General features: G+C 34.3%; 1 protein-coding gene across 1 annotated transcript in view; it reads left to right on the forward strand.

Annotated features, from left to right (window-relative positions):
- LOC105808248 (chromosome unknown open reading frame, human C11orf73) overlaps positions 1-15602 on the forward strand; it is a 33647-nt gene extending 18045 nt beyond the window's left edge. Inside the window, exons 3-5 of the mRNA XM_012641850.1 lie at positions 9181-9332; positions 14163-14281; positions 15248-15602. Coding sequence (XP_012497304.1) covers positions 9181-9332; positions 14163-14281; positions 15248-15302 — 326 coding nt within the window. The 3' untranslated portion in view covers positions 15303-15602. The remainder of the gene's footprint in view (positions 1-9180; positions 9333-14162; positions 14282-15247) is intronic.
- The last annotated feature ends 1993 nt before the right edge of the window (positions 15603-17595 follow it).

Below are 17595 nucleotides of genomic sequence, written 5' to 3' on the forward strand. Positions count from 1 at the left end.
CTTTTAACATACTTTTACCTTTTATTTTTAACATAAATCTCTATCTCGTGTAAATGACATGTAGTTTGGTGCTGCCTTTTTTTTTCTGACCTATTCTTACAATCTCTGCCTTTTAAATGGGATCTTTAGTCTATTAATAATTAATGTTATTTATACGATTAGGTTTAAATTTTTATCTTGCTGTTAATCTTCTTTTTTTCCCCTCTCTTTTTGTCATTCTTTTGGATTGAGTGCTTTTTAATCCATATGTGTTCTGTTTTTTAGCTGTATACCTTTGGCTTAGTTTTTTTTAGTGTTTTTTTCCAGGAATTACAGTATGCCTTGTTAACTTTTCATAGTGTTCCATGAATTCCTATTACAGAAATAAGCATTTGTATGTAACAGCTGTGAAACTGGATATGGTAGTTTTTATAGGATCTCATCTTCAGTTTTCCTTGCTTGTTAGTCTACTTAGTGAAGTTCTGAATATAATGACAAAAATTTCAGGGCAGAAATCACATTTTGGTGATTTATCTATTGATTGATTGATTGATTGATTGAGAGAGACAGAGTCTCACTCTTTTGCCCGGGCTAGAGTGAGTGCCGTGGCATCAGCCTAGCTCACAGCAACCTCAAACTCCTGGGCTCAAGCGATCCTTCTGCCTCAGCCTCCTGAGTAGCTGGGATTACAGGCATGCGCCACCATACCCGGCTAATTTCTCCATATATTTTTAGTTGTCCAATTAATTTCTTTCTATTTTTAGTAGAGACGGGGTCTCGCTCTTGCTCAGGCTGGTTTCGAACTCCTGAGCTCAAACAATCTGCCCGCCTCGTCCTCCCAGAGAGCTAGGATTACAGGCGTGAGCCACCGCGCCGGCCTGGTAATTTATTTTGAAAGTACTTACTTATCTTTATTGTCATTATCTTTGTACCAAATTCAACATTGCAGCTCTTGATAGCATGTAAGGGAGTCAGATAATGGGAAACCAAAAGCTCTGTAGATACTCTGTGTATTTTCCCCAAAGTTTAGAATTTCCATATCCTTCACAGTTGAAAAAAAAATTATTTAGTCACTTTTGTTTTGACGTAATCTGGTCCAGAGGAGCATTTCATGATCAGGTCCAGGTTGTCGTGAGAATTTTCTCAAAAGACTACATCTTTAATTTTCTCTATGAAGTCTTTTGACTAGCCCATACCGTGCCTTTCTGATGTGTGTCCATCTCATTAATACAAAAAATACATGTAATAGAATTAGAAATCACATATACCTAAGTATTTCTTTCTAGTTTTTTTATTAGTACTATCACAGTGCTTTTTGAAATTTTTTAAAAAAATATTTTAGCAAAGTTCTGAAAGTGGTATCTAGCCTAAGTAGTATCATTAAATTGTAAGGTAGATAAGAAAGCTTGACAGTCCTTTCAGCATTCATATAGAGGGTCAGCTGAATACTGGTTTCCAGTTACAACAACTTAAACAACTGTTAAAACCTGCAACAACTATGAATAATGAGATGCCATGTAACGTTAACTTTAAGAAGTTTTGGTTCACAATATATCGGGAACATGAGTACAATATCTTTTAAATTAAGGTTTAAAAACTTGATTCTGAATGGAAAGGGAAAGCAGTTTCTCTTACCAAAACTAGTCACTGAAAAAATTTGTATTATGTATATTTGTGCTGTTTATATGCATTTATCTGTCAAAGGTAAATATTTGTAGAGTTCATATACTATTTGAAGAGTTTGTTTGAGCCACATCCACAAACTCTTTCATACACACAAGGTTCAATTTAAACCCTTCCTTTTCTCTGTAGGTTAACTATTGGTAAAGTGTTTCAAGAGACAATGAGGAAATGGCTCAATGCCTCAGTCAGGGAGAATTCCAGTGACAACTACAGTGGAGAATTATATGGAAAATGGGAAACAGAAGAGGCCGAGATTACAAGAGCAGGTGGGGGAGTAGGACATTAGGTCAGATATAATAAAAACACGTAGAGTTTTACAAATATTTTTTATTGTGTCTATAGCACTTTAATATGTGATTGTACTTAATAAAAGAGTAAGAAATTGTTGCTCAAATTACCTGTGGCATAAGAAAGAGGGGATATATGTTTATGTGAACGAATAATATCGGTAGAGCTTTGTAGAATACTTTTGTTATGAGAAAAGGCTAATGTTTTATGTTTCAGGCCTTCGGAGTAAATGAGGCCTTATGGTGGGGTTTTATTTTATTTTGGCCAAGGCCTTACTGTGAGGTACTGTTAGTTTGGAATGAAAATGCATTAGGGATTTAAGATAACTTTATTTTGAAAAAATTTTTAATTAGAGGAGAATTATAAGAATAGTACAAAGAATTCCTTACACTCTTTTTCCACATTCATCAATTTTTGCCACAGTTTATTTATCATTCGCTGGAGACAGAGACACATACATACACATACACATACACACACACACACACACACACGCACACGGCACAGTCGCTTAGCTTTTCTTTGTCTTTAACAGCAGTGGCATTACAAATGCCCATGACAAAACGCTTAACACTGAAGAATAATTTTTAACAAATGTTAAAATTACAGTTTTTATAAATCATCATTTGAATTTCTTCTTTTTAATTCTGCTCTTTTCCCTTTATGGCTTGTTGCCATATTTTAATCTCATTGCCTTCACCTTTCTTTACATAGGGCATCGTGGTCTCTCATTTCATCCAACTCAGTTACCAGGAGGAAACGTTTAAACTAATTCTAGTTTTCATTTTAAAATGGGTTGAGCTTGTCAAGGAGATTAGAAAGAACAACAAAATCAAGATGCTACTATTAATCTGTTCATACGAAGTGGAGCTAGTGAGCCAGAACAGGAATTGTTTACTCTGACATTTCTTGACTTACTTTCTTGAATGGCTTCCTTGTAAGTAATGAGTAAAAATCAGTTAAGAGCTCATACCATAGAATTTGATATAAACAGGTAGGATAATGAACTGGAGTGAGCGTCACCTTTGGAGCTTGATAGACCTATTTGGAATCTCAGTGATTCTCATTACCGGGTATGTAATTTTGACCAAAGTACTTAACCTTAGAGGAGAATTCAGGTAGAATGGAGATAATACCCACAGTGCAAGTGTGTTTGTGGGCATCAGAGATAATATATGTAAAATGCATAATAGTGCCTGGCACACAGTTGGTGCTTAATAAATGGTTATTATGTTTTTATAAAATCATAGAATGTTAGCACTAGAAAGGATACTAGAAATTACCCAGATAAGGAAAGCAGTTCAGAACGGTTGAGTGACTTTTACTGCCCATGTAATTTTAGGCTTGTCAAGCTGTCAATAGAAATGAAACAAGAAGGTTTCAGAAATATATATTTGATTTCTAAATTTTTATATTTGATACTAAAAATGCTTTAAAGCAGACATAATTAAGCTGTTTTTATGTAACTTTGTAGCATATGTCATCATACTCAAATGCCACTGCATAGTGAATTACCATAACTGTTTTCTTTAGTCCTCACTTTGCTGCTCTGCAAACTTACAGCTTAACCAGTTCTTAGTTTTTTAGTTTTCCTTTTGAGCACTTTTAATGATTAGAAAGATTGATATTTCATGAGTTTTATTCTTTTATAGAGGTCTTCCAAAGAGAACACTTACTTACATATTTTTTAATAGAATAAAACTCATTTTATTTTGAAATTACTATATGGGTCCACTGGACTATTTTATAAATTTAAGTTGCATTTGGGGGATATTAGTGATCTTATTTTTTCTCTATCTTGAAATGTTTTGTTATTTCATCCAAGAAATTATTTTGTCATTACTTGTCAATTATTCTCAACTGTGCTTTAAAAAGCATTACAATAATTTAAAAAATGGAAGAATGATGGAATTGCCTAGAACAGAGATTGGCAAACTGTTTTGTAAAGGGTCAGATAGTAAATATTTTAGGCTTTGAAGGTCACATGTGGTCTCTATAGCATATATATTTTTTAAGTAATCCTTTGAAAATTTAAAACTTAACTCCCAGATCATACAAACTAGGTCGTAGGCTAGATTCGGCCTGTGAACCTCGGTTTGTCCTTGCATTAACTGATGATTTTCATATTGAATTGCTCAAAGGTTTATGCCATATTTCAAGAAATATAAAAGGAGCCTGGAGAAACCATCTTTACAAGGAGGAGGGACACTTTGAGAAACAGTCTTAAAAAATTAGCTGTTGCGTTTACTACTAGAATGTTGTTGAGAACTTAATTGATCTAGTGTATGCTTTTTTTTAAAAGACCATGTCAGATGTTTTGCTTGCTCTGCTGTTTTTATAGATATTTTATTTTTTGATAATGGCACTGAGTGTAACTGATCATGTTTTCCTCTTTTTACTTTGGCTGATACAAATTCAGATGCGAAATTAAATACTAATTGTAAATTTGTTTATTGTGTTCCAGTATTTCTTTTCACTATTTTATGGTTTGTAAACAAGGACCTTTGTACTTGTAGATTATAAACTACTGAATCAAGCCCATTTTGAGAATAAGATTGACTAAAGGAATAATTTAATTGCATAATAGATATCTCTGAAAATGTAAATTAAAGATTGTTGAAGACCTTTGCATCTTTTTTTTTTTTTTAAGTTGCTCTTGTGGTGCAGAGCTTTAAAATGAAGAAAAAGTCAGAATATTTTCTTATCTCTTACACTGGGTCTTAGCCAGTTTAACTTAGGGCCTCTTTCACCAAGAGCTTGTGTGTGACAAAAGATGCAAGTCAGAGATGACAAGACTTTTCTTCCGGAGCAAATCACTTCCCAGGTAGTTCAAACTAAGGCAATAGAAGATTGTATTGAATCTCTTTTCTTAATTGGTATCACTGGTGCTTGTTAGGCAGCTAAACAGCAGTGTATTTTCTGGACTTAGCATAATTCTAGGTTTAATATAAACCAAATGGTAAAGTAAGGAACTCCAAAAATCCATCTCTCCACAAAAGCAGCAACAGCAAAAATACTGGCAAAAACTGTCACAACCAACTTTTTCAGAACTCTGGCAACTAAATAAAAGCTTGTAGCACCAAGGAGAATACTTAATCAAGAAACACCACTGAATCTCAGAATAATGAGCTTTGTGGCATTTTACTATCCCCTGCTCCTCACCTCAGTGGTAGCCTTGAAAATAACAGTCTCCATTGTTGATACTGGTACAGGGAGTGGGATAGACCTCATTCGCAAAGAATTGTAATTAACTTGTTTTGATCTGTCTGGTCGCTTTCTGGAAGACTGGCTCAAAAGGTTTGCCTTTTTCTCACCTCACTGGGAAGTCTCCCAGTGCAAAAGTGACCACTTTGGGGGTGTTTGCCAAAAATATTTACAGACATATGTATTAGTCAGTGTGCCTGAGGCAGAGGACAACAGTTGCGGCAAAAAACAGACTAACCAAAAAGCTTGTGAGGAAAGGCTGGGAATGAGGCGCTTTGGGGAATGAGGGCTTTGAAATTCTCTGACATATTCCTGGGAATCTAGAAGGGACATGCATGCCCAGAGAGATAGGCATGCTCAGGAAAGACCTGAGGAGGCCCTAAGTGCTCTCTTCTCGCTGACTTTAAGGCTTAGCACAGGCAGGAAGTGAAGGCTAAGGCAATTATAAACTGCCTGGCTGGGTATTCAGGGCTTGTCCCAGCACATAGAGCCCATCTGCAAAGACTGGGAGAATTTTTGATTGCAGATGTTTAATGAAATTTTTTTCTAATTGCTAGCTGACCGCTAAACTGTTGGAACAGAGACTTCAGTGGCCACACAAAGAAATAGACTTTGTAGAATTAGTTCAGAAAAGTCGTTAAATAAGAAAACAACTATAACAAACAGTAACAACAAACTCTGAGAGGGGGGAAATACCAGATTTCTAGAGTTGCCACAATGTAATATTAAAAATGTCCATTTTTCTATATAAAATTATGAGGCATACAAAGAAACAAAGTAAGGTCCTTACACAGAAGACATTATTATACTTATAGCTTTTATAATTATAATTTCTATAATTTATAATATAATTTAGAATTTATAATTTCTATAAGTATAGTAATTATAATTATTATAATAACAGAAACTGTCCCCAAAAAGCAGAAAGACTTAAGCAAACTGTCTTAATTATGCTCAGAGAGCTAAAGGAAATGAAGATGATGTGTCATCAAATAGAGAATATCAATATAGAAATTATAAAAAAAGAACTAAACAGATTCTAGAGCTGAAAAGTATAATAACAAATGAAAGATTTACTAGAGGGTTTCAATAGCAGATTTGAATACACAGAAGAAAGAATCAGTGAACTTGAAGATAAGTTAATTGAACTATCCAGTTTGAAGAGCAGAGCCTTATTATAGACCCGTGAGACACCAGCACACACAGTGTGATGGGAGTAACAGAGGGAAAGGAGAGTGAGAAGAGGTGGAAAGAATATTTGCTGTGGGCTTAATGTTTGTGTCCCTCCTCCCCCAATTTATATGTTGAAATCTTAACCCCCAAGGTATTAGGAGGTGGGTGGTGACTAGGTCATGGAGGTGGAACCCTCATGAATGAGATTAGTGCCCTTATGTAATAGTAATGAAAGAGATCCCTGGCCCTTCTACCATGTGAGGACATAGCAAGAAGGTGCTATGAACCAGAAAACAGGCCTTCACCAGACACCAAATCTGCTGGTGTTTTGATGGTGGACTTCCAGCCTCTAGAACTGTGAGAAATAAATCTCTATTGTTTATAAACCACCCCATTTATGGTATTTTGTTACAGCAGCCTGAACAGACTAAGATAATATTTGAAGAAATAATGCCTGGAAACTTCTCAAATTTGATGAAAAACATTAATCTACACACTTAAGAAGCTCAACGAACTCAGTAGGATAAACTGCACACCAAGACATATCATAAAACTCAAAGACAGAATCTTAAAAACATCAAGAGAAATAATTCATCACTTACAAGGATCCTTGATAAGATTAATAGCCGATTTCTCATCAGAGACTGTGAAGTTTAGAAGATAGTGGAATAACATTCAAAATTCTGAGAGAAAAAAAGCTGTCAACCAAGAATTCAGTATCCAGCAAAACTATCTTTCAGGAATGAAGGAGAAATGAAGAGTTTCCTAGATAAACAAAAACTGAGTTATTGCTGGCAGACCCGTCCTATAAGAAATGCTAAAGGGATTCCTTCAGGCTGAATTATAGGACATAAGACAGTAGTTCAGAATAACACTGGTATTGTAACTACATTGGTAAATATAAAAGTCTGTGTTTTAGTGTACATGTTGGTTGTTTTGCTCTTTTTTTTTCTGATTTAAAAGACAACTGGATAAAACAAAAATTATAATTTGTGTTGATGGGCACACTATAATGATACAATTTGTAACAGTAACAACATAAGGGGAGGGGTAACTATAGAGGAGCAAAGTTTTTGTATACTGTTGAAATTAAGTATTAATCCAAACTAGGTTTTATAAATTAAGATATTATAATCCCCAGTGCAAGCACTAAGAAAATAACAAAAAATATGTAGTAAAAGAAATGACAAGGAAATTAAAATGGTACACTAGCAAGTATCATTTAACACAATTAAACTCTCCACTTAAAAGGCAGAGATTGGTAGAATGTATTAAAAACGTGACCCAACTCTATCCTGTCTTAAGGAATTCACTTTATTTATTTATTTTTTGAGACAGGGTCTCTACTCTGGGCTAGAGTGCAGTGGTGGGCTCATAGCTCACTGTAACCTCAAACTCCTGGGCTCAAGTGATCCTCCTACCTCAGCCTCCCTAGTAGCTGGGACTACAGGTGTGACCACCATGCCTGGCTACTATTTTTTGTAGAGGCAGGGTCTCACTGTTGCTCAGGCTGACTTCAAACTTCTGGCTTCAAGTGATCCTCCTGCCTCAGCCTCCCAAAGTGCTAGGATTATAGGTGAGCCACTGTACCTGGCCATTTTTTTTTTTTTAATTTTGAAATTTTGTTTTTTATTTTTATAGAGACAAGGTCTCATTCTGTCACCCAGGCTGAAGTTCAGTGGCACAATCATAGGTCACTGCAGCCTCAAACTCCTGGGTTCAAATGACCCTCCCGTCTCAGCCTTCCAAGTAGTTGGGACTACAAGCATGCACCAGCACACCCAGCTAATTTTTCTTTTCTTTCTTTTTTTTTTGGTAGAGACAGGATTTTGCTATGTTTCCCAGACCGGTCTTGAATTCCTAGCCTCAAGCAATCCTCCTGCCTCAGTCTCCCAGAGTGCTGGGATTACAGGTGTGAGCCATCATGCCCAGACAAAATAATTTTAAAATATCGAAAAAACCTGAAACTAGCCATGTTTAGTGAGAGTGGTGTGTATGTGTGTGTTTAAATCACAGAAAAGCACATTTATAAGTTTTTATTCATGTGCTTGAAAATTTAAGAGGTTTTGATACTTGCAGTGAGTATTAGTTATTAGAAGTATGTGTTGTCCCAGATTTTTTGTTCATCAGTATTTGATTAAACATTTTATAGCCATATGAAAACAGCAAATCTAAAAATTTATTGATTATATGATTTTTTTCCTTCATTGGACTAACCTTTATGATTATGTCTTATATGGATTAATAAAATTGGTTTATATTTTCCCAGTATAAGTTAAATGGCACTTACAGGTGGTTGCTGAGATGTATATTTAATGATTCAGTTTTATATAAAGGGGAAAAGTTAATAAATATTTTTCATGAATAAGCTGCAGATTTCTTTATTGCCTATTTGATAAGTATAGAGAGGGATGATCTGTGGCATTTAGTAAAATATGCCATGTTGTTTATTGGTAATAATGACAATGTAAAGATCTTTCTTTAATGGAATAGTCAGAGAATATTAAAACTAGTTCTAAAAATCTTCAACAGTATCCTTTTAGAGTTAACATTGAGAGTATTTTATCTAATTAATTCTTACTTATTTTTCTCTCATTCTGTTATTGTTTCTAGCTTTAGTAGTTTAAGAAAAGTAACAGCTGTTTTCCTGGTGGGAAACTTTTAGTTCTCTTGTTGTTTGTTCATTTGTACTAAAAACTAAGTAGCCTTTTACGTATATCTGAAAAAAAACAAACTTGCGCATAAGAAAACTTTTTAGTATATATAAATTAGAGGTATTTCACATATTTACAAAGGAATTTTTATGACTACAAGTTAAATTTGAAATATGTGGCCCATGTTAATTTCTTTCAGGAGAAGGAAGCCAACATCCTTTTGGAGCCATGAATATTGTCCGAACTCCATCTGTTGCTCAGATTGGAATTTCAGTGGAATTATTAGACAGTCTGGCTCAGCAGACTCCTGTAGGCAATGCTGCCGTATCCTCAGTTGACTCATTCACTCAGGTAATACAATGCTTATTTCATTGTTTTCCTCCTCCCCCCACTTTATTAAGGTATAATTGACAAAATTGTATATATTTATGGTATACAGTGTGATGTTTTGATATGTTTACGTTGTGAAATGATTAAATCAAGCTAGTTAACATATCCATCCACCTCACATACTTATTTTTTTTGTGGTGACAACATTTAAGATCTAATCTCTTAGCAAATTTTAATTATACATTATTATTAACTGTAGTCTCCATGTTGTACAACAGATTTCCAGAACCTATTCATCCTGTCAAACTGAAACTTTGTACTCTTTGACCAGCATCTCCTCATTTTCCTCCCCTCCACTCCCCAACCCCTGGCAACCACTATTCTGCTCTCTGCTTCTATGAGTTCAACTTTTTTTAGATTCTACATATAAGAAAGATCATGCAGTATTTGTCTTTCTATACTTGGCTTATTTCACTTACCCTAATTTTGAGAGGAAAAAACTGGCATAAGAGAGCAGGGAGAATTGCTAAAGCAGTATCCTTGAGTAGAAACTGGCAGCATATGTGGAGGTGTTCACTTCAGATAGGATAATGGCTATATGGGTATGGATGTAGGAGGTTGGTAGATGAACTTGTGCAGGCTCTCCTGATTTCTGCTCTTTGCTCGGTGAAATAGAAAGATCATCAGCTAAAATTGAGGGGAAAGGAGATATTAGAAAATTTAAAAGGACTATTAAATAAGTCCTTGAGAAGAGGAGGAGGAGGGTGAATGGTCTAGGGAAACCTTATGGATTTGTTGGGCAGCACCAAAGGCACACTTTTGAAGGTTGTGGTCATGAATTTAAAGGCAGATTTGTCATATGATCTCTTGAAAATGGGCTGAAATAAGAATGACAGAGTCTGGATCTCAAAATTTTTTTTCCAGTAATTTAAAAAATAAACTGCTGTGCTGAAAACAAACTGTAAAACAATACTTACAGTATCCCATGTAGATGGCATTAGAAGTTTCTGGAAAATACACACCAAAATGTTAAGTTATCCCTGGAGAAGGGTAAGAAGACTTTTTACTGTAACTAAATTATTTGAGCTTTTTAAGAAAGCACTTACATTTTTTATTAAACATTTTATTATGAAATATTTTAAATACACAAGACAGTACAGAGAATAATTTATACATCCCATAAATAGTTATTGTTTAATCTCCTCTGTGCCAGGCATTTTCTAAGCACAAATAGATATGAATAGGTAGACAAAACTCTCTTCATAGAGCTCTTTTTATAGTAGGGTTTGTACTAAGACTTCTAAGTTTCTTTCACCTAGATTTAACTGTTATATTTTGCATATTTGCTACTAATTTTTTTAAAAAAGAAATAAAATGCTACAGGTCACTGCTGCCTGCTTCTCTCTCTCCCTTTTACTTTGCATGTACTTTCCATGTACTCTTCTAACTTCATATATTTTTCCTATCCATATTTAGCAATTTAAAAAAATTTCTGTGTATCTACTATACATACAAAATATGTATAGTACTATTTGTATATGTGTTTAAACATGTTTCTAATTTAATTGCTCTCAGTTACTCTTATTTAAATTTTTATTAAAGTAGCACATATCCTTGGTTTAAAACTCAAATAGTTTTATATGCAAAATAGTTGTCCTGTTATAACTGTTATATTTTCCTCAGAAGCTATCACTTTTAACCCTTTTTAAACCTATTTTTTTCTAGCGTTTATTACTTCCACGTATCAGAGAAACCTTGCTTAGTCTATTTTTTTCTGTTACAGATGTTTTCCATTGACCTACCAATATGAAACATGATGATTGTAGTTCTCTTACTCTCCTGCTCCCTAACATACACACTTTTCTCCCCACTTTCCCAATATAAATTTTCATTAAATTAATACTCAGAGTTTTCAGTATTACAACTAGGTAAATATTTTTCAGAACTGAGCCACATGTAGTACAATCATTTCTTGTATAACTTTTTATTTTTCCTAGTTTCATTTTCCTCACTTTTTTCCTTTGTATAGAGCTCTGTGTTTCCATTTCTGATTTATGCCCAAACTCTTCTAGTGTAAATTCCCATTCAGTAGATTTAAATGTATCAGATTTGTCTGGAAACATCCCTCTTGGAACCCTCCTTTCACTGTTGTTCTACTGTGGTCTGACTATTCACTGGACCTGTTGTATAGCTGTAGTTTCAAGATATTATTTTCTTTCACAATTACTATAGAGATTCCTTTTGTTTCTCTTCTGGGTTCAATCCCTTGTTTTCTAGTTCCTTTATTTTTCCTTCTTGTTTGTTTATTTTGTATGTTTTAAAAACAAATATAAATGGTATCATTCTGTACAACTTACTGTTTGCTCAACAGTTTTTCATTTCTGTATTGATAGATGTTTATATATTCTCATTAACATTTATCAAAATCTTAAAATTTTGCCTAACTGGCTGGTGGGTGAAAATTAGAATATTATTTTCATTTGTATTTCTTGATTACTAGTGATCGTGAGCATCTTTTCACATTTTGGGCTGCATTTGTATTTCCTTTTATAGAAATTGTTTATATGTTTTGTCCGATTTTCTTTTGTATTGCTTTTTGCACTTTTTAATTTAGTCTTTTGGGAAGTGGCTTTTATGTGTTCTGATAATAATCCTTTGTTAAATATATTGCAGATTTCTCCTTCTAGTATGTTGCTTGTCTTTTAAGTATTGCTTGTGATGTCTTTGCATACACTGAGCAAGAGTGAGACCCTATCTCTATGAAAAACAGAAAAATTAGCTAGGTGTCGTGGCACGTGCCTGTAGTCCCAGCTATTTGGGAAACTGAAGGAGGAGGATCGCTTGAGCCCAGGAGTTTGAGGTTGCAGTGAGCTACGGTAACGCCACTGCACTCTACCCAGGGCGACAAGAGCAAGATTCTGTCTCCAAATAAATAAATATAATATTTTTAAGTAGGTAAGCTTATTAGTTGCTTCCTTTATGATTTTTGGAGTATTTTTTTTTGATATTTGAGAAATCTTTCCCTACCCTGATATATAAAGATGTTTTTCTATGGTTCTTAAAGCCTTAAAGCTTTACTTTTTATTTTATTTTATTTATTTGGAGCCCGAGTCTTGCTCTTGTCGCCCTGGGTAGAGTGCAGTGGCGTTACCGTAGCTCACTGCAACCTCAAACTCCTGGGCTCAAGCGATCCTCCTCCTTCAGTTTCCCAAATAGCTGGGACTACAGGCACGTGCCACGACACCTAGCTAATTTTTCTGTTTTTCATAGAGATAGGGTCTCACTCTTGCTCAGGCTAATATGAGAAGAGATTTAAATTCATGTTTCCCCTCTGGAAAACCAGTCCTAGCCCCATTAATTGAATAGTTAGTCCCATTTTTTTTTTTTTTTTTGTTACCCCTGAGTAATAGTGTCTTTCTTATATACCATGTTGTCACATGTGCTTAGTTTTTTTTTTTCTGTGCTCTCTCTTTTATTCCAATTAGTTTATTTGCTTGTTCCTTTGCCAATAAGTCTTAGTACCTGGTAGGGCAAGTTCCTCTTCCTAGTTATCAAAATATGTTTAGGTATTCTTCATAATAATTTTAGTGGCTTGTTGAGTTCCGTGAAACAGTATCAGCTTGTCAAGTTTCATGAAAAACCTTGTTGGAATTTGGTTGGAAATAGCATTGGATTTACAGGTTTATTTGGGGGAGAACTGGCCACTTCTACCATTGTCTTCCCATCTGTGACACAGTATATCCTTCCATTGAACATGATATGTATTTATAGGCCCTTTTGTTTTCTGTTTCTCAATATTTATCATACTTTATCATATTTTCCACAAAATGTCCTATCAGCTTGTCTCAGCATTTTTTTTCTAGGTATTGGAAAGACTTTGTATTTTCAATTGAATCTTTTTAAAGTTACATTTAAAAATTGTTTTCATTGGTGTGGAGGGCTACTGTTGATTTTTTTTCTAATATTGATCTTTTAGTTAATGATCATACTGAACTCTGATATTAATTCAAGTACCCTAAAGTAGAGTCTCTTGGATTAAATTACCTTCATATTATTAAACAAACAAATTAAAACACCTAATTAAGATGATTTCTCTTGTGTAGAGAAGAGACAGCAGGAGCCTTCATGGCTGGTTTTATATTTTTGAGTGAGTAGAAGGTAGTATTATCTCTAGAAGTACGTTTACTTTTAGGTTTAGTACTTAAACCCATCTGATTCTCAGGAAATACGAATCAGTTTACTTTTAGCTTCTACCAAGGAGACTTGGAGGATTTTTAGTGAATTTGACCATTTTAGGATCAATGAGAAAAAACAGGTTAGGAAATAGAGGAAATAGAATAATACTACTTTTCTTTTTAAAGATGGGAAGTAACCAGCTGCTTTTTTATCAATTTAAACTCTTTCTGGCAAGAAAAAGATTTCTTAGAGCTGGTTACTATTTTATATGAGAAAATAGGTTGATTTTAGGAGAGTGGCATTTGAGGAGGGGAACTTACTGAATACAGATGTGGAGATGAAAGAAAATATTTTGAGGAAAAAAACTTTCCTTTTTTTTTTCCAAAGTGAATAACATATTCTACAATGTCATTTTATGAGTCAAATTTTATGACTAAACTTCTTTTCTTAAGTTTAGAGAGTCTTGATCTGTAATAAACATGTATATTTAGGGTATCAGGGTATATCGCACCCTGAACATTAAAATAACATTTTAATGCTTAACTTTCAGCACTGAATTATCTTGGAACTTACAGTTCTTAAAACCAATTTCATACAGGAACATTTTTAATTAAAAATATTGAAGTCTAAATGGAATATTTAGTATAATCCATTAATCTATTATTAACTTTATAGTTCACACAAAAGATGCTGGACAACTTCTACAATTTTGCTTCATCATTTGCTGTGTCTCAGGCCCAGATGACACCAAGTCCCTCTGAAATGTTCATTCCAGCCAATGTGGTTCTGAAATGGTATGAGGTATTCTCTATCTCTAACATTAAGACTGTCAGTAACTGAATATCTGTATTGCTTGTGAATGTATTCCTTCTTTGACATTTAAACATGTACTTTTATCGTGGACATCAGCATACATCAGCATTAATATTTACATGCCATTAAAGTGTGTATTATCGAGTTCAGATCAGGAACGGTTCTTACTGTAAATATTCTGTTTATATAGTAGCCATTATGAACCTATAAAGACAGGAAAATATAATTGCCTATGTTTTAGGAACCACTATTAAGGTCGTAAATTTTTGTATATTTTGCCTTGAAAGTACTACATATGAGACTTGAAATATCAATCAAAACTTTTTTTTCTTAAGTTTAGAAAGTCTTTATCTGTAATAAGGATGTACATTTAGGGTATCAGGGTACACTGCACCCTGAACATGAATGACTAATAAATATTTTTGCCCAACTTACCCATGTTTCTGTTTTGTAGATATTTCTTTATACTTTGAATATCCCAGTGGTGGGGGGATGCTTAAGAGGAGTTTGTTGAGAAATGATACCATGGTGTGTGTAGCATGGAGAGCACTGAGATGTACTAGGTTTGAGCTGTGTCACAATGTAGCTAGCTATGTGACCTTTAGCAAATTACTCTCATCTGCTCGTCTACAAAATGAGGGAATATGATTTGATATTTTTCCTTAGGTTCCTTCTTTTAATAGCTCTCAAGTTTGCAGAAGATAACAATTACTAAAATTTATTATGATTCCTTCTCTGATAAAAGCTAATCAAAACTGCTCTCATACTTAAATCACTATACTTGCTATCTTTTTATAAGAATAATTAAATTTCTAGATTACCTTTTTAGCTTTTTTATCTTAGGTTTTTAGAAGTGGCATATAAAATTGTTTTTGGTAAGTCATTTGGCAGATTATGAAAGATCCTGTATCAGTTTTCTTGGAAATAATATGCATTTTCTTTTCTAGGTATGAAAACTTTCAAAGACGACTAGCACAGAACCCTCTCTTTTGGAAAACATAATTTAAATAAAATAATTTTTAATGGATTCTGAAAGTTGTCATATTTTGAAGATAAATGACTCCGTTTTAAAAGCATGAAGTCAAAAGGATCATGAAACCTAAGTTTAAAAATTGCTTAGTGACTGTGAGGCTTAATTAATATCTTTATAAAAAATTAAAAACATTGAAAAATGAAAATACATTTGTCATTAATGACTTTTTATCCCCTTAAGATTATAATACTATTCAGAGACAAAACAGTTTGTTTGGGCTTTCATTTTTTACTTAAAAATAAAGCTTGTTCACAACAGTAGTATGCCAATGCCATTGCATATGTAATGTTTCAGTTATTTTTGTAGAGGCTTGTTAGATTAGTTAACTTTAAATCAGCTATCTCAAAATTTGGGAAACTTTTGAAAAACATATCAAATACACATTTTTTAGATAAGAAAAAATTATTTTCAAGGAGTATTAAGATTACAAGTGTTTTTAATTAGCACAGGTTGGCTGTCAGTTTTTATATCTGCAGCTTTATACATTTTTATTTAATAAAATAGCCATGATTAATAGCGATGAACTCTTATTTAATACTAGTAATGTTACTAGGCATTTATGTATTTAATATAGGATTCACATGCATATGAAGGTAGAACCTTTGTGTCTTATTTAAAAGAGAACCGTTTGACTCATTTATACTGGTGAAGCCCATTGGCCAAAGACTACCAGGATCTCACCTGTAATGAAAGCTAGGTTTATTAGCTTGCTGCACCAGAGAAACCATGAGGAATCTCCAAAGGAAGGGTACATATAGAAGTTTGGGGCCTGGAGTTAGTTTTGGATTGTCTCGGCAGATGTTGGTGAAAATTTGGAAACTAGGGAATTGCTGGAATAGTCTATGTTTTTAGAACACATAAATCTGTGCAAAGTTATTTGTTGGGTCAGTGTATGGTCTTGAAACATGAATTTGGTTGAGCTGGCAGTAAGAATTGAAGCTTAGGTAGTTTCTTACATTGCCACAACTTACACATTTTGCAAGTTGTATATTTTTGCAAGTTCTCGGTTCTTTTCTGGTCTTTCTTCAGCCTGAGTTGAAGGTTAGACTGCTATCTTTTAGAGTTGTGATTAATCTAGATCTGTATTGCTATTTACTGAGTTATAATTGTGTATCAGGTTTTCAATGGTAGTGATTAGGCTCAGGTCTTCTTGTTAATGAACATTGTTGTATTAGTCCATTTTCTGTTGCTTATCACAGACTACCTGAAACTGGGTAATTTATAAAGACAAGAATTATGTATCTTACAATTATGGAGGCTGAGAAGTCCAGGGTTAAGGGGCCACATCTGGTAAGAACCTTCACACTGGCGGGGACCCAAAAAATCTCAAGAGTGCCAAGACAGCTCAGGGTATCACATCGCAGGGACTGAGAGTGCTAGCATGCCAGCTCAGGTCTTACTTTCTCTTCTTATAAAACCACCAATTCCCTTCCCATGAGAGCCCATTAATCCATGAATGGAGTAATCCATTCATGTGGGCCGAGCCCTCATTCTCCAATCACCTCTTAAAGGCTGTCCCTTCCAGTACCACCACATTGGGGATTTAATTTCAACATGAGTTTTGGAGGAGACAAATATTCAAACGATAGTAATTGTTGAATCAATCATGTGACTTGATGGCTATACAACAGCATTTAATACTGTGAACAAAAAGTATCAGCCAATTGCAATACAATTACCAGAAGCAAAGTGATTATTCTTATACTAGAATTTGTACCCAGGACCTAGATTGCCAAACCCAAGCTACAAAAACATGTTCTAACAAGTACAGCTGGGTCTATTCTACAGAGGCAACCAGCTTCTTCCTTTAGCCTAATTAAAACCCGTTCTACCTACCCAGTAATTTTTATAGAGGTCCAACAGAAAGTACTAACACAACCTGCCTCTTGGCTTGGTAAGAGGAAATCAAAGACTATGTGATTGTCCATGACAATCTTGGGTAGTGAATTTAAACTAGTTTATTGGGCTTCCAGAGCAGATGATGGTAGTCAAATTTTGGACCACATTTTCTAGTTGGAATAGTATCTTGAACATTATGCATAAAGAGAGTCAATTATCCCTTCTAGGAGCTCTGCTGAGTAGCCTATACCTGCCTGGTTTTGGAAGATTGTGGTTATCCTTTTTAGGGAAACATGGTACACTGGAGAGAAAAGGGTTTTAAATATCTGAAAATCTCTTAACAGTTGTTCTGTATACAGGATAGGTTTGCATATATGAGGCAGATGAAAGCCTGATGTTGGCATAAGTAATCCCTAAGTGGGT

Source organism: Propithecus coquereli, unplaced genomic scaffold (genome assembly GCF_000956105.1).
Source record: "Propithecus coquereli isolate 6110/MARCELLA unplaced genomic scaffold, Pcoq_1.0 Scaffold170, whole genome shotgun sequence".
NCBI lineage: Eukaryota > Metazoa > Chordata > Mammalia > Primates > Indriidae > Propithecus > Propithecus coquereli.